At 37.6% G+C, this 21,088-nt stretch overlaps 1 protein-coding gene across 4 annotated transcripts in view; it reads right to left on the bottom strand.

Moving 5' to 3' along the window:
* LOC113041028 (transcriptional enhancer factor TEF-5-like) overlaps window positions 1-19,014 on the bottom strand; it is a 35,920-nt gene extending 16,906 nt beyond the window's left edge. For 3 of the 4 annotated variants that reach the window (XM_026199280.1, XM_026199281.1, XM_026199283.1), the window contains exons 1-2: window positions 18,809-19,014; window positions 6,156-6,406 (exon numbers count right to left, since the gene is read on the bottom strand). In XM_026199280.1, coding sequence (XP_026055065.1) covers window positions 6,156-6,294 — 139 coding nt within the window. In that variant the 5' untranslated portion in view covers window positions 6,295-6,406; window positions 18,809-19,014. The remainder of the gene's footprint in view (window positions 1-6,155; window positions 6,407-18,808) is intronic. The other variant, XM_026199282.1, reaches the window with a different exon arrangement.
* Window positions 19,015-21,088: the final 2,074 nt, after the last annotated feature.

Below are 21,088 nucleotides of genomic sequence, written 5' to 3'. Positions count from 1 at the left end.
CCTCTAAACTACATCAAGGAAAAGCAGGAGTGAAATGAAACCTGTTTGCACACATTTATCCCCCTCAAAAAAGCTCTCCTTAACTGATTTGGCCTATTCTCCTTTCCTGAAATCAGAACAGACAACTTGTGCTGCAGCTGGCATAAGTATGTGAGACAGATAGTTTCACACATGGAAAAGTGTTTTCACGTTTTTGGGCCATTTTGACAGGTATGTAAAGGTGAACCCAGGCTTGAGCTCTTATTTTCACTTATATTTGCCCTGTTGACATAACCATTTGGAAGCGCTAAACTAATTGCAATGTCTTTTGGACTTGCCCTCTTGGTCGCTTGTCAAGAAGTCTGTAAAAAGCAAGCAGTGAGGATGATGATTAGCACCTTGTCTCTTCTGGTTTCCCTCTCTTTAATGGCCATTTTTCACCTGGACAGTTTCCTCCCAAAGTTTACCCTGGTTAACCCTCCATCCCACCAGATGTGTATGTTTATTGAACAAAACCACCTGCATTTTAACAGCTTTCCCACAACCCACCTGCTAACTTTGGCCCACAGTAAAAGACTGGAAACTTACAGTCAAAGGAAAGACCAAACCAAACCAATGGCCAATCAAAAACAGGTTCCATGCCATTTAAATGAGTTTCTCGCAGAACCAGTGCCAGTCTATTGGCATCATATATTCTTATTTTTCATCTCATGATTCTCAGACAATACATCAAGATGTGCTGTATTATGTTCCAACAAATCTCAAGGTAATGAGATTTCCATATGTTGTAGTTCCTTGAAGTTTTCAGTGGGGACACTAGACTGGAAACCTCCTCTACGACAATCATCACCTGAATGAAGACTCCAAATGTTCGTACTGGTAGTTCCTCAAGTTCTCCCACACTTCTATATCTATTAACTTCCAAGCTTTGACCAGTTTGTCTTTGAATGTTAACCTATTTTAAAATACACAAAGAAAATGTTCTTCATATTTCACTGGCTGACACAATGCTATTCCTTTGCTTTATACTGACATCTGGTGACATGGATGGTGACATCTACAAAAACAAATTAAATTGATCATTTAAAATGGATAGATTATCAAGTTGTTCATCATTAAATACATTTTTACATGACAGAAAGTGCCTGATACGATGTATGTGAGAACAAGTACGTGCAGTTCAGCTGCCCAGCTTAACATGGCACCTGGAGGGTTGATCCGCCTCATTTATTATAAAATATATTTTTTTAGGCTATGACTGGATACTTCATCTCATGCGAGTACAACAGACACACCTACTACTGTAAAAACACTCATCTTTTAAAAAGGCATGAAAATAATAAAATGATCTTACAAAAAGAAAATCTAACATGTTAAAGCACTCATTTTTTGTGACCTTTAACCAGATTGTAAAATGTTTTAACCTTATTGTAAAGTGTAACAAATATCTTCATAGGTAAAGATAAGACTTATTTTAGAAAGTGCACAATCGTTTCATTAGTGTACCTTTAAGTTGCAGCAAAGTGATAACTAACATATGCATTTTAGCTATGACATACCTTTGGAACAATAAATATGTCATATTTAACACATTTTCTAGAACTGTATGTTGTGGAAGATGATAGACAGAAACTTGAATTGCCTACAAAAGAAAAATATTTCTTGAGATTAAGGAAAATACGCTCACTCAGTAACGTAAGAATATTAGTCACTAGCAATATTCATAAATATAACAATTATGACGTAGATATGCAAAGGCAATAATTGCCAACAGTGCATAATAAATATGTGTGTGAGAGTTCATTTCTGGAAGATCCTGTCTGAGCCACTGGCAATCCGGCAGAACATGTTTTGACTTGTTCTGAAACAGATACGAACACACACCTAAATTGTCAAAATATGCGAGTTGGAGCACGAGACAACTGGACAGTTGGTCCATCTTCACTGTGAGAGATCAAAAGGTCAAAAATGTCTTCAAATGATACCAACTCACAATACCACTTCAGGCTAGCACTTATCTGAAGTGTAGAACATCTAAAGAACACAGCTTCTGGAGCGTTTATGTATCTCTCAGTGAAGTGAAGCCTTCTAATACTTTAAAACAAGGAAGGGCAGTGTACATACCCTGACCTTTGAACCACTCCTGGAGAGCAAATCTCCACCCACTGGGCCTTAAGTTCTCAACCTTTACTCCTCCACAGATCCCTAGTCTTAATTTTTTTGCTTTCCTTAACACTTTCCCTTATTTAAACCAATAGTTGACTCAAAAATGTAAATTTACTAGGAATATAACAAGCCAGATTTGAACCTGCATCATCCACCATGGCACAATATTCACTAAGCACTGTGCCACAGTCCAGACATTTCCTAGGGAACATTTTCACCAATCTCTTGCAAACGAGCTTTGCTATGTCATTCATCTCACAGATGGGGGAGCAGAAGTTCTCCATGACGAGGATCCATCACATCTGGGAAGCTCGTGCAACTGAGATAATGCCCCCACGTGAAAACAGTCAAATGGTAACTATCAACAGGCTCAATAAATGGCTACTACTAACATAACAGGATGCGTAATGATTAACAGAGCCACAAATTAGCCTAACTCAGAAAAGACATTGAGATCATTCGCTAAGTGTTAGCATTGATGTATTATTTCTCAAACACTTTTGACACACTGGCGATAAACTAAAATGATTGCAGGTCGAGACTTTAAACAAGAAACTTGGCAAGACATCACAGGTGCAGGATTATAGCAGCCAGACTCTGGATGGGAAAATCAAATTGTTTAACCAGTCTTCCCATGGCGCAACAAGAGTGAACTTTATTAGAAAAGCTGCTTTCTGTTAGAAGAACAATTTTTGCAGTGAGTAATGAAGCTCTGAGGAACATTAACGGCTGCTAAATGCTAGCAAACTAAAACATGATCCTTCAGTTTCCACAGTACACCTGAGACAAATTATTCCTAGTGTAACATAGGAAAAACAAAACATAGTAAGCTGCATATAATGACATATAGAATTTTAATGCATCTAAAGAGTGTTCATGGCATAAAAGATGACATTTATTTCAGCTTTGATAATACAATAATTTGTGATTGAATAACAATGTTAATTTAGCATCATGCTAATGCTAAACTCTACTGAAATCTCTATGTGGTCGATGTGAGGAACACTATTCCAAATACTTGAGCATGATTATGAAAGGTGTTGCTTATGTACAGTGTTTCATATCAGTCATATACAAGGTCCCATGACCGTTAGCATGTTTTGCTACAACATAACAAAGTAGGTATGTTTTATAACAGAGCAAACACAAGATGGTCCAGCGGATTATGAAAATCAGGATTCTGGATTCATTCTTTGGTTTAGTCTTACTTACTTAATAGTTTTCAGATATCTAGTGGTAATTCCTCACTGCAACTTTACTAAAATGTCTTCAGCAAACTCTGAGAGAGCAAACACAATCCACAAAGTCACTAGGGCAGTTCTCTCTTGCCTGCCTGCATCAGATAGCCAGACTATTTTAGTGCTGTCTAGTCAAAGTATACATTGCGGCCAGTGAACTTGTGTGCACTGGGGTGGAAGAGAGACGGGGGCATATCAGGAGACTGGCAGGAGTATCGTAACGGAATGGGGCTGTTGGTAAAGAGAGCTGAAGGGCGTGATCTTGTCATACGGAGGGAACAGAGCAGGCCCAAGGGCCTCTGTGTGATAACGTAAGCTACCACAAAAGGACAAAATGCCTGGCTGTTGAAACAAACCTTCTTCATCTGTTGTGAGGGGGATTAGAGCTTGTGTGACAGACGTGGGTGGAGTATTATCGTGGAGGACAAGGCCGCAGAGTTGTGGAATGTGTGTCCCCTTCCAGCCAAAGGGAAAACAAAAGAATGTGGGCCGGTCTCCATAAGCCTTTTCTACAGAGAGGGTCAAAGGTCAAAATACCACCAAGCCAAATGAGCTCATTTGTGTGGCCGATCATATAATAAATCCTGATGTGTACCACAACTCTTTAACAAAAGGAATAGGGGTAGGTCATAAAGTCAAATTTATCTATGTTACATAAACTAATCCATAGTAGTAATCCATAATCTAGTCCATACTAATTACTGAATTTTCATGCTAGTCATTTATAACATCACAATTGTGCCAAAAAAAAATTGCGCTCAAAGAGATAGATGAAAAACTGCGTATTCTGATTCTTGTTCCACTCCAAGAATGGTGCAATGGAAGTAAAATAAAATGAAATGCAAACTAAATACATAGGATGCATTAAATTGATTAAAAGTGGTAGTAAATACTTTCTGCTGCGTGTCAGTAGTGTGGCGGCTGCCTCGCATTTTCTGTGTCTTTACACACCAGAACAGTGCCTGACGCGGCACGGCTCGCTGCTGCTGCTGTTGGGGACATAGAGGGAGGCCGCCGAAAGGCCAGGCTCTTGTCTTCATGACAACAGTATCTATACTTCATGTTGAGCATAAATATAAAGCCTGATAAAGGACACCGTCAACAGTATTGACGGCAAAATAGACTATGTTTGACAGGTGCAATACTTGAAAATCGATAATTATTATTATTATTATTATTTATTACATTTTTATCTGAATTTATGTCAACCTCAAAAAGACTTTCAAACATCAAAATGTCATGAATTAATATGTATTTGTGTAAAAAATGACATATAAACATTTTCCTATTCTATTTTGCCTGGAAACGCTTCCAACACGCTTGCGTATCGCGTGAAAAATAGGCGTCGGTTCTTTTTATAGCTTGCACGCATTTTCCGCGCAGCTCGAGCCGTGCCTGAGATGCGTGACTCAAGCTCTGACCTGTTAACATGGGAGCCGAATTTAAAACAGACACGCCACGCAGCTGAGACGCTTACACCACGCATCCAGTGTGTCGCAGGCCTCATTCACGCATCTAGTTACAAGAGATTCTGAGTTATGAAAAGGACCATTGCAAGCTGACAGCGACCGGTAATACCCCCACTTTGCGCAGCTGTACCATGGGACATCAGTGCGGTCAGAGCGCGTCTTCTCAACAGCTGGACATATAGTGAATAAAAAACGCTCTGCTCTGGACCCTGAAAATGTTGATCGACTTGTTTTCCTGTCCAATAAATTTGTAATGGCCCTAGCCTTTTTGCACATTTTATTATGCCTTCCTAGTGCCGCCTAGCCTTAAGTGTCAGTTAAGTTCAATAAAAAAAACACACATGGCCTGTTCTCAAGTCCATTTAAGTTTTTTTTTTTTTTTTGAACAGTTGTTTGAAATGGATTGAATCATTATTTAAAATAATATTGGAGATTTTTGAATTGCCTAAATCATAAATGCAGCCGGGTTGAAGCCTGCAGTGATGTTTTTCTTTTGTTATGGCAGCCGTCCCCTCTGCATATATATTTTTTTGAAAATGTTGCACTCCTGTTGCTCTTTGTTATTCTGCATGAAACTTCATGCCAATAAATAAGAAATACTTCTGACTTGTGCGTTTCCAGCGCTCTCTTTACGTTCGTCTGTTATTTGAAGTTGAAAAAGGAAACGTCTTTTTTTTTTAGACATGGAAAATCGATTTTACAACACTTATGTCTTAAAAAAAATTATTATTTTTTTCTCCAAAAGTGACAGCCCTAATATTATATATATATATATATCACATTATTGCTGTTTTTGCAGTAAATAAAGGTAAAGTATTTGGGACAAAAAAAATCACATTCAATATGAACATGGCATAAATGCTTAATTTCCTTTCAGTTCAATATTAAAAAAAAGTCACAATGTTTGATTTCTATAACTCTAGTTGGCCTGTAAACAATCATAAACTGACCTCCTTTTAAAAATTATGCGATTGGCAGCAGCCAGATACATCTCTGTAAATATGTAGTGATGTAAACACTATGATATCCAAACAAACATGAATCCACTCCTTTAAAGTATTTTTAATAACTAATGAGTCATGTCTCAATCATACACCCAGCCATATCTATGATAAATAGAAAACTGTTACATGTGATATATAAGGCAGGAGGCTGACTCATGCTTTATTGTGATTGCTGACTCAAAAGGGAGACAGCATTCCTGTCAGTGTATCCCATGTGGGAACGGGAAAATCTGGAGGTGGGAAGTGTCATAAGTTCACCCTCTGATTGACTTCAACAAAACTCCCACAGCTTGACTCACCATACATCTTGCCTTCGTCTGAAAGGATGATCTTTCTGCGGCCACAGGGGGGATAAATGGCCAGAGCCTCCTGGAAACTCTGTTCGATGTCAGGGCTCCAGACGCCCTCTGCATCGCCGTCCAAGCCGGCCTTGTCCATCCCATCCACTCCATCCTCCTGCCCCTCCTCCGGGCTCTCGCTGGTGCTCCACTCGTTGGTTGCAATGGTGGCGGCTCCACCTGGGCCCCTACGTGAGCCCTTACACCCAGGACTAGGAGAGAGACCGAAAAAACAACAGCAGGTCACATTTAAAGGAATCATTCTTCCAAAATGTTTAATTACTTTTAATAATAATAATAATAATTAAAAAAATCAACCCCTTCCTTATATTGTGTCAAACCAGTAGGGTGTTATTTCTCTATGAAACACAACATTTTTGATAATAATAATAATAAAAAAACAATTTTATGAATCTTCACACACAGTTTTTTTTTCTTTTTTTTAATGCCTGTTGGCATAAAAAGGAAATTCATAGTATATATTGAAAAAATATATATATAATAAATAAATAAATTATATATCGGGGGGGGGGGTTGTGGCAGCGTTTTAAATTTTATAAAGAATATCTCTTTGGATTTGAGACTTTGCAACTTTACAGATCTTCGCTATGCACCAATAACTTGTAACACTTCAAAGAGAAAGGAAAAATTTGAAATCGCATCATATGACCTCTTTAAAATAATAATGTTTAATAGAAGAATAAAGAAAAAATACTTTGAAAAAACTACTTAAAAAAAAAAAACTACATTACCCATGATTCTGTGCAGAAAATTCCACCAATCAGAAAGTTGTATTGAGCAAAACACGATCCACATAAACCCCGCCCCTCTCTTACAATTGGCTGCAAGATTTTATTCAGATCTGATCCAATCAAAAACTTACACACAGAACAAAATGCTCAATTTATTTATTTTATTTTACATTTTCGATAATCCGTTTCACTCGGATATATAGCATCATTCGGAAGAAAGTATCTTTTGCTACTACAGTATAATTTTCACTTTTTCACTTATTTCATGACGACTTGCCGATACAGATTGTTAGCTATTTTCCAAGTCTTATAAACATACCGAAATATATATATATATATATCTTTATTCACTCAGAACCAATTAGATATCGCTGGATCACTGATCCACTTAATTAAACTTCTAAAACTATATTATTTAATCAATCAATCTTTTTTTTCTTTGATTCTAGTTGGTTCTGCTCATTAAATCAGTTTGTCTGAGTCACAAATCTGACTGAACTGAACAATTCATGCAAGAATTAAACTGATTCGTTCATGAATCAGAGATCAGCTCACTAACTCTATGATCCTGTCACCATATGAACCGTTAAACAACTACATGAAGATTCTTACAAATATCTAACTTTGTGTTCTGTGGAAGAAGAAATACAGGTTTGGAAAGACATGAGGACTCTTCATCTGCCCCTTCCAGGCAGTCTTACAATAATTGGTTAATTAAGATGGCTCAAGACCAATAGGAGGGTTGACAGTAACTATCATTCCAGGTGGTGTGACCATGAATCTCCCTTTGACGCTGGAGCTTCTCCCAACCCCACTTTAAATAAAGAATCTTGTGGGATCATATAATCATTTGCATGAGCCGTGTCAATCAGTTTATCCCATTATGTGACAGCGGGAAGACGAGAAGAGGAAAGGAAAGACAAAATGACTGTCGGAGCGGAGGACACACTGAGCTGCCGAGCAAGGCGCCAGATTTTTCAGACTCCTGATGTCAAGTGAAGTTCAGGTGACGAGATATCAGATTTTCAAGGCTGTGCTTTACAGCTTTCGTGAGCTGGAGGGTATTAATAGCTGTGGTATTGAAAATCAAGATAGTGAAGGCCCTGATAAATTTCCTTGGTGTCAACAAGACAAGCTGAGCAAGACTGGCCAATGTCATAGTAAAAGCAGACAATGGAGGTCGGCTGTTCACAGATCAATCAATGTAAGCACTAGTAGGTGTTGAACAACATAACAGCATTTGTTAATCAGTATTTATGTAACTAAAATACTCAAATAATTGAAAAAAGTCTCCTAACGGTATCACACTTACAAGTCACCATGACTTAATAAAAAGGGAAAAACTAACCAACTAGTATGATCTTTATGAAAAAATGGCAAAATTCTAGACAACAAATTCATCGCAATATGTATTTTCTTATATGTTTCTTAATTTGTATAAGTCTAACAAAACAAAAATGAACAGCTTGTATTCAATTCATGGCCTTGTTTTTTTCTCCAGTACCAAAATTAATATTTCAATACACAATATAAACTTTCATTATAAACTCTGAAAGTTTGAAAGAAAGTTACTTTTAATGTGTTATCCCCCAACACTGTTGATAATGTATTGTAATGTAATATATCTTTTCATAAATGTTTGTAACTAAAGTTAAAATGCATAATATTTGAAGGTTTGTTTTTCTTGTGCTTTAATGCATATTTTCTATTTAATAGATAAGCATTGTATTGTATTAACTGTGATTACTATTATTCATGATATCATACAATGCATTATAAGGTGTATTAAAAGAACAGCGTTTATATTAAATGTAAATCTTTTATAACCTTAGGGGCCGTTCACATTTCGCGTCTTTTGCGCGCGCAAGTTCGTTTCCAATGTAGGCGCGCAGCATGCACGCTCATAATGGAAGCGGCGCGGTCGCGACGCACACGCGGTGCGACGCACCCGTTTTTTCCAGGCGCGTCCGCACCGCATCGAGTTAAAAACATCTCAACTTTTCAGAATGCCGCAAGCGCACCGCGGGTCATGTGACAAGAACTAACCAATCAGCTTCATCCTTTCCCATAACAACGTTGAAAGCTCAGCCAAGATGAAGGAACAGCTGTTCATAGCTGTATATGGATTGCCATTTTGAAATAAATTTAGTAGCGGAGCTACTGAGAGCGATTTTTTGTGCTTCAAATCCATTTATCCTTTGCTGAAATTTGCGCGTCTTCATGGAGAGAGCACGTCATGGTTGCTTAGCAAAGGCAGACGCCTCAGGGGCGCTTCTGCCCGAGCGCTTTGGAAAAAAGGAGAAAGCGGCGCGCCTAGCGTTTTCCACGCGTTTTTTGGCGCGATATGTGAACGGCCCCTTATGAATGTCTTTACTGGCACATTTGATAAATTTAATGTGTCTTTTTTGAATAAAACTATTATTTCTTTAAGAAAAACTTTATTAAAGTTCAGAGTAAGTAAAAGAGTCAATTTCGGTAAAAACAAATATATATTGTAACACACACACACACACACATACATATACATATATATATATATATATATATATATATATGTTCAGTTTATGTTTGTCGTCCGGTCTACTATGTCCATCTCCTGCCTGCTCTGTCCTGGATTTACCTTTATTTTAAAGACTATTAGCATTTATCTAGGCTTTTTCCAGATTGTTCCAAAAAAGATTCAAAGCCTCAAAGACAGACCCTACCAGTGACATCTAGTTAATTCACATATCTTGTTGATTCCAGTTTCAACACAAAAGCAATAGCAGCTGTGTCTTCAGTCTCTTAATCATTGTTCACACATGAAAGTGTTACTATGTTACTATGAAGCAGGGAGGGAGCACCCAGGATTTTGCGTCTCCTTATAATGAATGAAATCACGCTAAAGATTTGAATCAACCACCTCGCTTCACGTGTTTCATTGTGACATATGAAACCTCAAACATCATTGATTGCGTGATCACGCAGATTTGATACAAGCCTCAATACAGTCTTTCAAACCAGTCTGCTTCAACAGAGTAAAACAGGCTTTGAAGCCTCGGTGTCAAACATCCCATCTCTTCAGTTATCTTCATCTTCTTCATGTGTTTATCTCACCATAGCGTGACAAAAGACCAGACCACAGAAGTGAAAGTGTGTGGCGGGTAATCCACGAGTTTTGTTTTCGTTTTGTACGTTTTTTGTTGTTGTTTCCCCCTGAGCATCCTGAACTCCTGCCCAGCCTCCCTCTCCCACCACCTCTGTACCAGTTCTTAAAATCACCAACGCTGTCTCCTGGCAACCCCTCTGCTCACCCTCGGCCCACCATCTGTGCAGTAGGATCGCTTTCCATTGGCATTGTGGATGTACAATCCCTTGTTCTCAGCCTCCAGCCTCTGGGTTCTGGACTCCGCCTTGACACTTCAACCCAGCGACTCCTGGTCATCCATCAGCTCGGCTGGACTTCCTCGTCCCTCTGGCTCCGCCTTGGTCAGTCATCGACGATCCGCCACATTGGGACTCCACTCCTCTGGCTACAACTCGTTCCTCTGGCTCGGTTAGGCTTCTCTTTCCATCCGGCTCCACCTCGGCCCCCAGTAGCTCTGGCTTAACCACAGCCTTCCGTAGCCCCTCCTCTGCCTCAGTCACCTGAGACATCTACTCCACCTTGGCCCTCCAGATCCTCCCTGGCTCTCCGGCTCTCCATCTCTAGCTCGGGCTCCACCACCACCTGCTTCACCTCTTCAGTCAGCCCCCTGGTGCCGTCAGCCCTTCCTCCACCGTGGCTCCTCCCTCCCTCGGCTCCACCATGGCTGTGGCCTGTGTCCTGCCTGGCTCCTCCTCCTTCTTCCTGTCTTCTCCCTGGCTCCTCCCTCCATCTGATCTGCCCTGGCTCCTCCTGTCTTCTCCCTGGCTCCTCCCTCTATCTGATCCACCCTGGCTCCTCCTGTTTTCTCATTGGCTCCTCCCCCCATCGTCTCCGCCCTGGACTCTGTTCATCATTCTCCTCCTGGGTGTCCGTCCTCTGTCTGACAGTCCTCCAGTATTGATTCCCTGTCTTCCTGCCATCCCGTCTCCATCCCAAATCCACTCATTTGTCCTCCTCCAAATTCCCCCTTTGTCTCTCACTTTGTTGTTCCTGCGGCGCAAGGTTGCGCCTTTCGGGAGGGGTCCAATCTGTCACAATCACAATTTATTTTCCCTCATGTCTGATTATTGCCATTTGGTTCAGGTATGTATCATTAATTACCCACACCAGCCCTCCTATATAATTTGTGTTCAGTTCACTGTTTGTTATCCGGTCTACTATGTCGCTGTATATGTCTCCTGCCTGTTTTGTCCTGGATTTACCCTTGTGTGGATTTATTAAAGACTATTTGCATTTATCTTCATCTTTCTTTGTGCGTTTATCTCACCATAGTGTGACACATATAGGCATTTATCTTAAGGAAATTAGAATTTGTGTATTCATTCTTTAAAAAAAAGTCACTGAGGCCGTATGCAAAATGAATCTGAAAAACAGTTAACTAATAAGAACTGCGCACAAAGCATTTTTGTGGCCATGGATTTGGTGAACGCTCCTCTGCATTCAAACACACTGCAACATTCTTCAAGACATAAATGCTTTAAAATAGATTTATCACTGCTAAGCTATATTTAACTACATCTGTGGTTAACTTTTTTTAAAATTAAAACCATTTTTAAAACCAAGTCTAAAATATTTACAGAATTTTTTGTTGAGGAATTTAAGTATTCATCCCAACTAGAGACTCTAATATCCATAATATGGCAAATATGCAAGAAAAACAACCAAAACCAAAAAACTGGACTTCAGAAACAGCATGAGTGGAGCTAAAGCAGCTATCATAAGGAGGTACTAGGCCTAGAGGACCACTGGTATGGACCTACAGAGAGAGAAGGGCTGACATTCCAGACATGCCCTTATTAAGAAAGCCACAGTGTTGCTAACACACTCTCTGTCTGTCTCTCTATCTCTCTCTCTCTCTCTCTCTCTCTCTCAGGAGATCTGTTGTGTCACCCGCAACTCCGTCCTTCTCCTCTTCTCTCCTTCCCTCTCGCTTACGAGCACCCCAGTCCAAAAAAGGCCTGAAGAACATGGAAATCATAGGGGGTGGGAGTGGGAGTGTGGGTTGCCTGACCAATTTAGGCATCCACTAAGGCTCAGGAAACACACAGAGCTCTCCCCAAGGACAATACTGCTGTTTTAGGTATACTGGGTTCATAACACAGCACTACTCCTAGCCAATGCTATCTGGAAATAAACACCAAGACCTGGATAACATACTAGTACTGAGGGCCAAAAAGCACATAAATAAATGAATGCACCAGCAAACAACTTTCTAGACCTGAAACTGTCAGATAGCCAACTGAACTAGAAATCACAGTCAACATGCACACTAGCTGTTCGGCAGTTTCTTTCTTAAAGCATGTAAATTGTTGTGCGTTTTCTAACTTATGTTTGGGTATTTGTGTGTAGTCCTGATGAGTAAATATTGACCATGGTTTCAAGCTTGTTGGCTTATCTGCGAGCAGACATCATGAAAAGGTCACCCACTGACACCTAGCAGCGCTTGGCCTCTGAAGAGACATTGGGTTACAGAATCAAGTGACAAACCAAAAGCATCCAACACTCTTGATGGATAACCAGTTTTCATTAAAGAAGCATCTTGTCTAAACCTTTAACCCCACACTCTGCTATTATAAACACTTGGATTTATTTGACCGAATTTGAAAGGGCATCTTGTTTTTTGAATCTCAAGAAACCTCTAATGAATACCGGCTTCATATATTCACCGCAAAATCAACAGAAAAAAACATTATTGTCAGATAAACATGAGTGTATCTGACAGAGGCTGAGCAGCACAGACAGGAGGCAGTTCTCTTTGGAGACTTGGAAAAACAGCTGCAGTGCTTGTCAACAGGGAAAAGGCCTTTGCTCCTCAACAACCCTCCTCTTGCACACCACACACACCGACACACACACATACACCCTTTCACAAAGAACAACAGGGCAACAAGTAGACGAGCAGCTGCTGCCCTAGATCGGATTACAGATAAGGACGACATTTTAAGGCATGGGCAAGTTAAACTGAACCCTCGGATGGTTTAATGGGCCGTTAAGAGAATATATGAATTTAAATGCTATATCGACATCAGTTTAAGTGTGTTTTATTTCACCAGGCAACTTGACAACATCCTGCTAACACTGCCCTACATGGAGAAGCGCTTTGCCTGGTTTAGAGTATGTTCTTCAAAACTGTCTAAACCAAAGTATAGATACTTTGAAGAAATGCCTTTAAAAAAAATCTAAAACCTTTAAAGAACACATTTGTGTCTAATCTGCACAACATTCAAATATATTTAGCAAATACATTTCTCAAGTCTTCCAGGATAACAAAGTGAGGAGGATGGCTGCTACACGGACACGTCCAGATCGCTGACAGCCATCCAAAAAGCTCTTTATATATATGGTAGGTGGAAGACTGCAAATTGGACACACAAGAGAGACAAAGACATGTTAAAAAGAGGCACGATTGACGCGTTTCTCTCTCCTCCTTCCGTGGACCCAACCCTTGTCAAACCTGTACAACCTGCTTCTGCAGTTTACGAGAATCCCAACCCCCTTTCTTCAAGGAGCATCATTTCAATTTACTGCATTTTTTCCTCTTACTTACGAAAGCCGGAGGCCAAGAACAGCCTAATAGTGCTGTACTTTTTCTGTAGATCGATAATATCAAAAGTAAAATACTCAAATATTATGAAGTTAGTTACTCATAATGAATTTACTAAATAAAGCCGTAACCGATGTCATCAAATCATATTATATGTAAAAGTTAGCAGCTATGGTGAATAATAATCACACACATAACAACAACATATCTCTATGTTGCAAATAAACCTTATGTCTAATTTTATTTACTAAGAAGATGAGGAAAATAATATGGGTTGAATCCTCAGAAGTTTGAAACAGGAATGAAAATATACAGCTTTTGCAAATAACAAATGGAAACGAAAACAAATTTGTTTTTATTATTATTATTAATTATTATTGTATTCGTTTTTGGGTAAAACATTAAAAATAAGTTGATGTTGAATTCACGGAAAACAACTATTTTACTATTTTGACACCACAAGAAAACAATCATTTCAACAATCAGTTCTAATATGGATAGTAATGAGTAAAGAAATAATACAGCAAATAGGAATGTTGCAAGCTTGACTTGAACTCCCATTTCCCACATGAGCACCAAGGCTCAGTATGTTAAGGAAATAACTACCATATGGGCGGCAGTGGCTCAGTGGTTCATGTAGGTTGTCTACAAACCGGAAGGCTGGTGGTTCAATCCCTGGCTCCACCTGACCAAGTGTCGAGGTGTCCTTGAGCAAGATGGCGCCTTGAATGGCAGACGCCGCAGTCGGTGTGTATGGGTGAATGTGAGGCAAATTGTAAAGCGCTTTGGATGGCCATGTGGTCTGTTGAAAGGGCTATATAAATGCAGTCCATTTACCATCCATTACCAGATATCTTTATGAATAAAGGTGCCACATCACTAGAGAAAGATCTGACAGAATCCATTTGGAATGGTGTGTAAAGAGCAAAGAGACTACAGTGAATTACATTTCTATAATCACAACTGAACTTTTCTCTCACCATTTATTTTCAGCCAATGGAAGCTTAAGGTATAGGACATAGAAAAGCTACAATTTTCTCAACTTTTATATGAATGACAGAGCATCACTTTCACAGATTCTTGCTTTTCAGTAGTGCTCTCTGATGTAATCCCTGGCATGTAGCTGCCCCAAAACCATCATACAGTGCATGTTTACATATTTATAATGATCTCCAATGGGGCTTCCTCTCAGACTCCCAGATGCTCACTGTCCATCTCACAATTTCCTCTCTAGACGTTCATACGCCCTAAATCCTGACTAACATGCTTGTGATTGCCAACATGTGTAACATATGTAGCCATTCCATATCACATCATATATGTAGCCATTCCATAGCATAGCAATTCACCTTGGCATCAAAAGCACCACCCACAGATCTCATTAATCACTGATTTGGAACATTTCATACAAACACAAACTCCACAAGAACAGCAGGAAACTTGACTCATCTGACATTCTTTGCTAGCATCGCTAAGCTAGCAAAGTTTTTATACATGAAAACTCAATTCAATATTATGTGTACAATTATTTAATTGTGTCATCCATCGCCGACTCGCTCTCTTGTTTCAAACAAACGATAATAAATCAATATCTTTTATTGCCATAATTATTTATATGGTGAAATGCTGTGTAATAAGTGCAATGACTGGACAGTGTCCCTTAAATGTCTGTCTAGTTTGAACTTGCTGTTGCTAGCAGCTGCTTTCTTCACAGAAGCTTTGTGTTCAAATATTTCTTCTCAGATTTTGTGGCAGGCGGCTGTGTAATAAGCAGGATAATGTACATCTAGCCCGACAGGCTTATCAGCATCCCAACGCAAAGGCGAAATTAAATTTGTCATTATATGAATGTAGTGAATGCGTGTCTTTAGAATATTTGAATTAAATGGCTTAAATTATAATGTAATGGTGAAGTGAAATTTTAATGGCTGGACTAAATGTTGAAATAATATATTAATATTTTATTCACTTGTGTTTTGAAGATGAATGAAAGTATTATGGGTTTGGAATGATGAAAAAAAAAAAGATTTTTTTTAAAAAAGTAAAGTTTCCTTTTAAAATTAACTTGAATTCTTCCATATGGCTAAGAAAACAATGCAGGTATATGCCGCATATGGGAAGAATCTGTCACACATGTCTAAGTTCAGACTAAAACGACCAACACCAGATGATCAACAGGAAATTATACAATGAGTGACAATTTTGAAGTCTGGATGTACAGACACACCACACCTGAGCTCCACACCCCAGGTGCTGAGACGCACAAAAACGGGTCAAGGTCACCCTTAAATTCTAGCCCTAAGGACGACAGAACTACTCGTGTTGATCAGTAAGTTACTGTTCCTCACACAGTGTACTTGTCTGAAGCACAAAGCACACACTGCAATGCTATTTAAAGCAGTGAGCTCACCAAACACACTTGTCATGTTTTGCCGGCCCTCTTGAAGCTTCACAGCCAGCGTTAAGAAAATTCTCTTAAGCCCCTTTCACACTGCCATTCCGGCAAATACACAGGTAAAGTTTTCCTGCAATTGTTCCCGGGTCACTAGATTTGGCACTTTCACACTGCCAGTGATGACCCGGTATATGTGCGTGCTTTCACACACAACCCTTGAAGATCCCGTAACGACACGTGACATCAGCGCGTGACGTGTAATGTACGAGTCGACAACGCTAGGCACGTTTTACTTTCACTGAAGCAAGCAAACGATCTCAGCGTCAGTGCGGAAAGTGAGGAACTAACTGATCTCTGCTTCATTATAGTTTGCACATATGTTTTTGTTGCGAACGTTGATCTTCCGTCAAAACAGCCGTTAAAAGAGTCGCACGATAACGCACGCGCATCACTTCGACACGGAATTAGATCTGGCTTTTGTTCACACAGCGTTTGTCCCGGGTCGAACCCCGCAATTTTACTAGGTCCCCGACCCGGGTTCAATGCGATAATCAATCCCGGGACGTGGTTGCTTTCACACAGAAGGCGACCCGGCAATGTTCCGGAAATATTGCGGTTCCGGCGTGCAGTGTGAAAGGGGCTTTACATACACAAAAATCGATGTAAATCTGAAAATATTCCATGTTCTTCTAAACATTGTGTAATGTTATTGCCTGAATGGATGGCTATATAAATAAAAAATAAAAGGGAAAAATCAATCATACTTTACTCTGTTATCGCTTAAAGGAACACTCCACTTTTTTCAGGCTCTTTTTATTTTATTTTTTTACCGTTTTTGTATCCATTCTGACAATCTCCGGGTCTGGCGTGAGCACTTTTTTAGCTTAGTTTAGCATAGATCACTGAATCTGATTAGACCATTAGCATCCCGCAAAAAACAATGACCAAGGAGTTTCTTTATTTATCCTATTTAAAGCTTGTCTCTTCTGTAGTTACATTGTGTATTAAGACCGATGGAAAATGAAAAGTTCAGATTTTCTAGGCTGATATGGCTAGGAACTATAGTCTTATTCTAGCATCATAATCAACTAATTTTGCTGCTGTAACACGGGTGCAGCAGGCGCACTGATATTACACAGCGCCTGAAAATAGTCCCAGCTAGTTTGTGAAGATGCAGCAATAGCAGAGTTGCTAGGGACTGTTTTCAGGTGCTGCGTAATATCACTGCGCCTGCTGCACCCGTGGTACATTAAATATACAAACACTTTGGTCAAACACAACTGCTTTTTGGTCTAATCAGATTCAATGATCTATGCAAAGCTTAAAGTGCTACCACCAGACCCGGGGATCGGCTGAATGAATACAAAAACTGTAAATATCAACTGTTTAACTCTAAGGGAGTTGGAAAATCTGCCTATTTTCAAAAATAGTGGAGTGTTCCGATATTCAGATTTAAAAAAGAAATGACAGGAAATGAAACGATGTTCCTATAATAATAATAATAATAATAATGATGAATCTAACTGGATGCACCTGAAAGAATTTGAAGGAATTTAGTGGCCGATCACTAAATATTCAGTTGGGATAACATCTTTTGGGGAGCATTTATGTGAGAGAAGAGCTACTTCAACAAGTGTTCTGAAGGAAACTTCTTGAGTTATTTTTTTTTGGCACCACTGTTACAGTTTGTCACATTTGTTACAAGGAATTCTCCTCTGATTGCTCATCGTAACCTTTCACAACCTGAAAAACCTGTTCAATCTCTGCACGGCGAAACTGAGGGGTGCGTTGATCTGACACGTCACACGTGTGATGACTGAACCAAGATGCACAAGATCTTAAATTGACTTAAAAGACGATTTCTGATGAATGGGATTATTACACTCCCTCTAACAGCTGTAACTGAATCATACTGATCATTTTACACACAATGCAGGGCATTATAATTCAAGACAGAGAAAAACACTTAGCAGTTTAATTTAGTCATAAACAGGCTAGGTTTTAGGAGTTATTCTTAGATACTTAAAACTAATTAACCTACATAAGACACAAAAACGTTGCCAGTATTACATTAATTCTTACCCAGTTTTCTTCTTGACACACATTTACACACTTTCAACTTTTTAGAGCATGGTTTAAACTTCTTAAAAGTTTATTCTAGAATCATAAACAGTGGTTTTAAAACTTTGATGATTACATGTTATACAGCTGGCCTGTTTTTAATAACTAAATAAAAGAAAATGTGGGATTTTTAAGACAAAATTCTCGATACATTTTTACTTTTGATAATTCTATTACATATCAGTTATGTATATTAGTACATTTAACAACAACAAAAACTTTTAAATTATTAAATTAATATACTGACCAGAAGATGCACGCATACTAGTTAGTTTAGTTAAACAACAACAACAACAACAACAATAATTTTATTTTAAAAATTATAATAAATAAATGTATATCAATACTTATTTGTTCTCCACTAGAGAATATTTGGAGGCAAGCAATGAAACTATAATTCAATGTGAATAAATGATTTGCTCCACTGAATTAGTAGCTACTAGGCTACAAACTTTCTCATACTCATCCTACAGTGCTCATATTTCACTGATGCATGTGCGTTTTGAAATATCAGTAATAAGTTTACATCTGTAAAGCAAGGCGTGTGAGTGAGCGATGCAACATCACTGAAGCAGCTCCGAAAAGAAATGCCAAAAATGAGAATAATGTAAAAACTGCAGCGCGAGGGCGATGACTGCAAGAAACAAAGGAGCGCAACAAGAGTTGTGCACTTACCTTAAAAGCAAACCTCTGCTCTACAGTGGGCAAAAAGGGGTTTCAGGCTTTATCTCGTGAGCGCATTTACAAATGCAAGCCACGCTGATGTTTTAGAAGAAATATTTCTCCCGATTTGTCAGTAAAGCTGGAATGTAAAGTATGACTTCGGTATGAAATCACGGCGAAACCGAGCGTAGTGCTGGAGGAGGAGTCATGAAGGAGGAGGCGGTCAAATCTCCACCTACTCCAACTTCACGCGCAAATCTCACCCAATAGTGCGCCCATTGGCTGAGCGTGTCTTCAAATCTAGACTGCATTTTTGGGCATGACTGGTACTTTCCTAACTGACTCAGCCAACTGATGATGATGATAATAATAAGAATAATTATAATGTATTATTATTATTTATTTATTATTATATTTTTTTTTGTTTCATTTCATAATGTTTTGTTGTGATGTGCTAATTTTTGGGGGACATTAAGCACATTCATAGTTTTTGGGCATCATACAAGTGCAATTAATACAAACTAAATTTTTATTTGGCATAATTTATTTTAAACTCCACTCCACCATAAGAATGCACATTTAGAAAAGTGAATTCTGGAGTGGACGTGTTGGGGACTGAACACATTCAGACAGCTGGGAACAAGGCCCTTGGAAGCCTGGTGTCCACAAAGCTTTGTTGAAACAGCACCACCCTAAGGACAACTTCTGTAGATCATCATAAAGTACATGATTTAGTGATAAATCAAAAGTGCGTGGACAAATTTAATTGTAGTTTGCAGCTCCACATTTCCCCTCCAGCTTGTCTCAGTGTCTCAAAAAAAAAAAAAAAAAAAAAAAAAAAAAAAAAAAAATATATATATATATATATATATATATATATATATATATATATATATATATATATATATATATATATATATATATATATATATATATTATTAATAACAACAAAAATATTACAACATAAGAACTAAATACAACGAAAAAATAGTATATTCATTATTTATTTTCATTCAGTATTTGATTTATTATTTCAGAGAGCTCTGATAATTCACCATAAGTGGGCAAAATATATCTTTGACAGATATGCATCATGAAATGTAATAGAGTTTATTTGACATATTAATGCATTTTTTATGCATCTTTTATGCATAAAAATGGAACATATTATTAAAAAACAAACAAACAAAAACAGTTTTTAGAGTTTATAGAGAAGCATATCCTTGACTTCCTTCATACATGGGCAGGAAGTAATTAAATATAAATGAACAAAACAAATCCATTTCTTTCAATAGAAGATTATGTTACAGGAATGGGCATAGAAATAGTAAAACAACAACAACAAAAAAGTTACAGTATGATACTATAATTTCAGTATACATACTATTTTTAATGTTTTTGAAAGAAGTTTCTTCTGCTCATCAAGCCTGCATTTATTTGATCAAAAATACAGAAAAAAACAGTAATATTGTGAAATATTATTACAATTTAAAATAATTGTTTTTAAATGTATTATACTTTTAATTATCATTTATTTCTGTGATGCAAAGTTGAATTTTTAGGATCATTATCACATGATCCTTTAGAAATCATTCTAATATGATGATTCATTATCAAAGTTGGAAACAGTTCTGCTGCTTAATATTTGTTCAGAACATGTGATACTTTTTTAGGATACTTTGATGAATAAAAAGTTTTAAAAAAAGTAAAAAAATAAAAAATAAATAAATATATATATATATATATATATATATATATATATATATATATATATATATATATATATATATATATATATATATATGTATTGTTCTATGTTTTTAAAATATAAATATTTTGTAATAACAATATACACTAATGGACAGTAATTTGGGGTCAGTAATTTTTTTTCTTTCTTTTTTTAAAAAATAAAATCAATACTTTTATTCAGCAAGGATGTGTTAAATTGATAAAAAGTGATATTAAAGAAAATATATTATTAGAATATATATTATTAGATTATTTTTTTTTATAAATGCAGTTCTTTTTAACCTTTTATTGATCAAATATATTAGACAGCAGAACTGTTTCCAACACTCATAATAACTCAGAATATTAGAATGATTTCTAAATGATCATGTGACACTGAAGGGTGGAGTAATGATGCTGAAAATTCAGCTTTGCATCACAGGAATATATATATATATATATATATATATATATATATATATATATATATATATATATATATATATATATATATATATATATATATATATATAAAGTATATTCAAATAGAAACTATTATTTTAA

This window comes from Carassius auratus, chromosome 23 (genome assembly GCF_003368295.1).
Source record: "Carassius auratus strain Wakin chromosome 23, ASM336829v1, whole genome shotgun sequence".
Classification (NCBI taxonomy): domain Eukaryota; kingdom Metazoa; phylum Chordata; class Actinopteri; order Cypriniformes; family Cyprinidae; genus Carassius; species Carassius auratus.
This window is presented reverse-complemented; position numbering and strand designations above follow the sequence as displayed.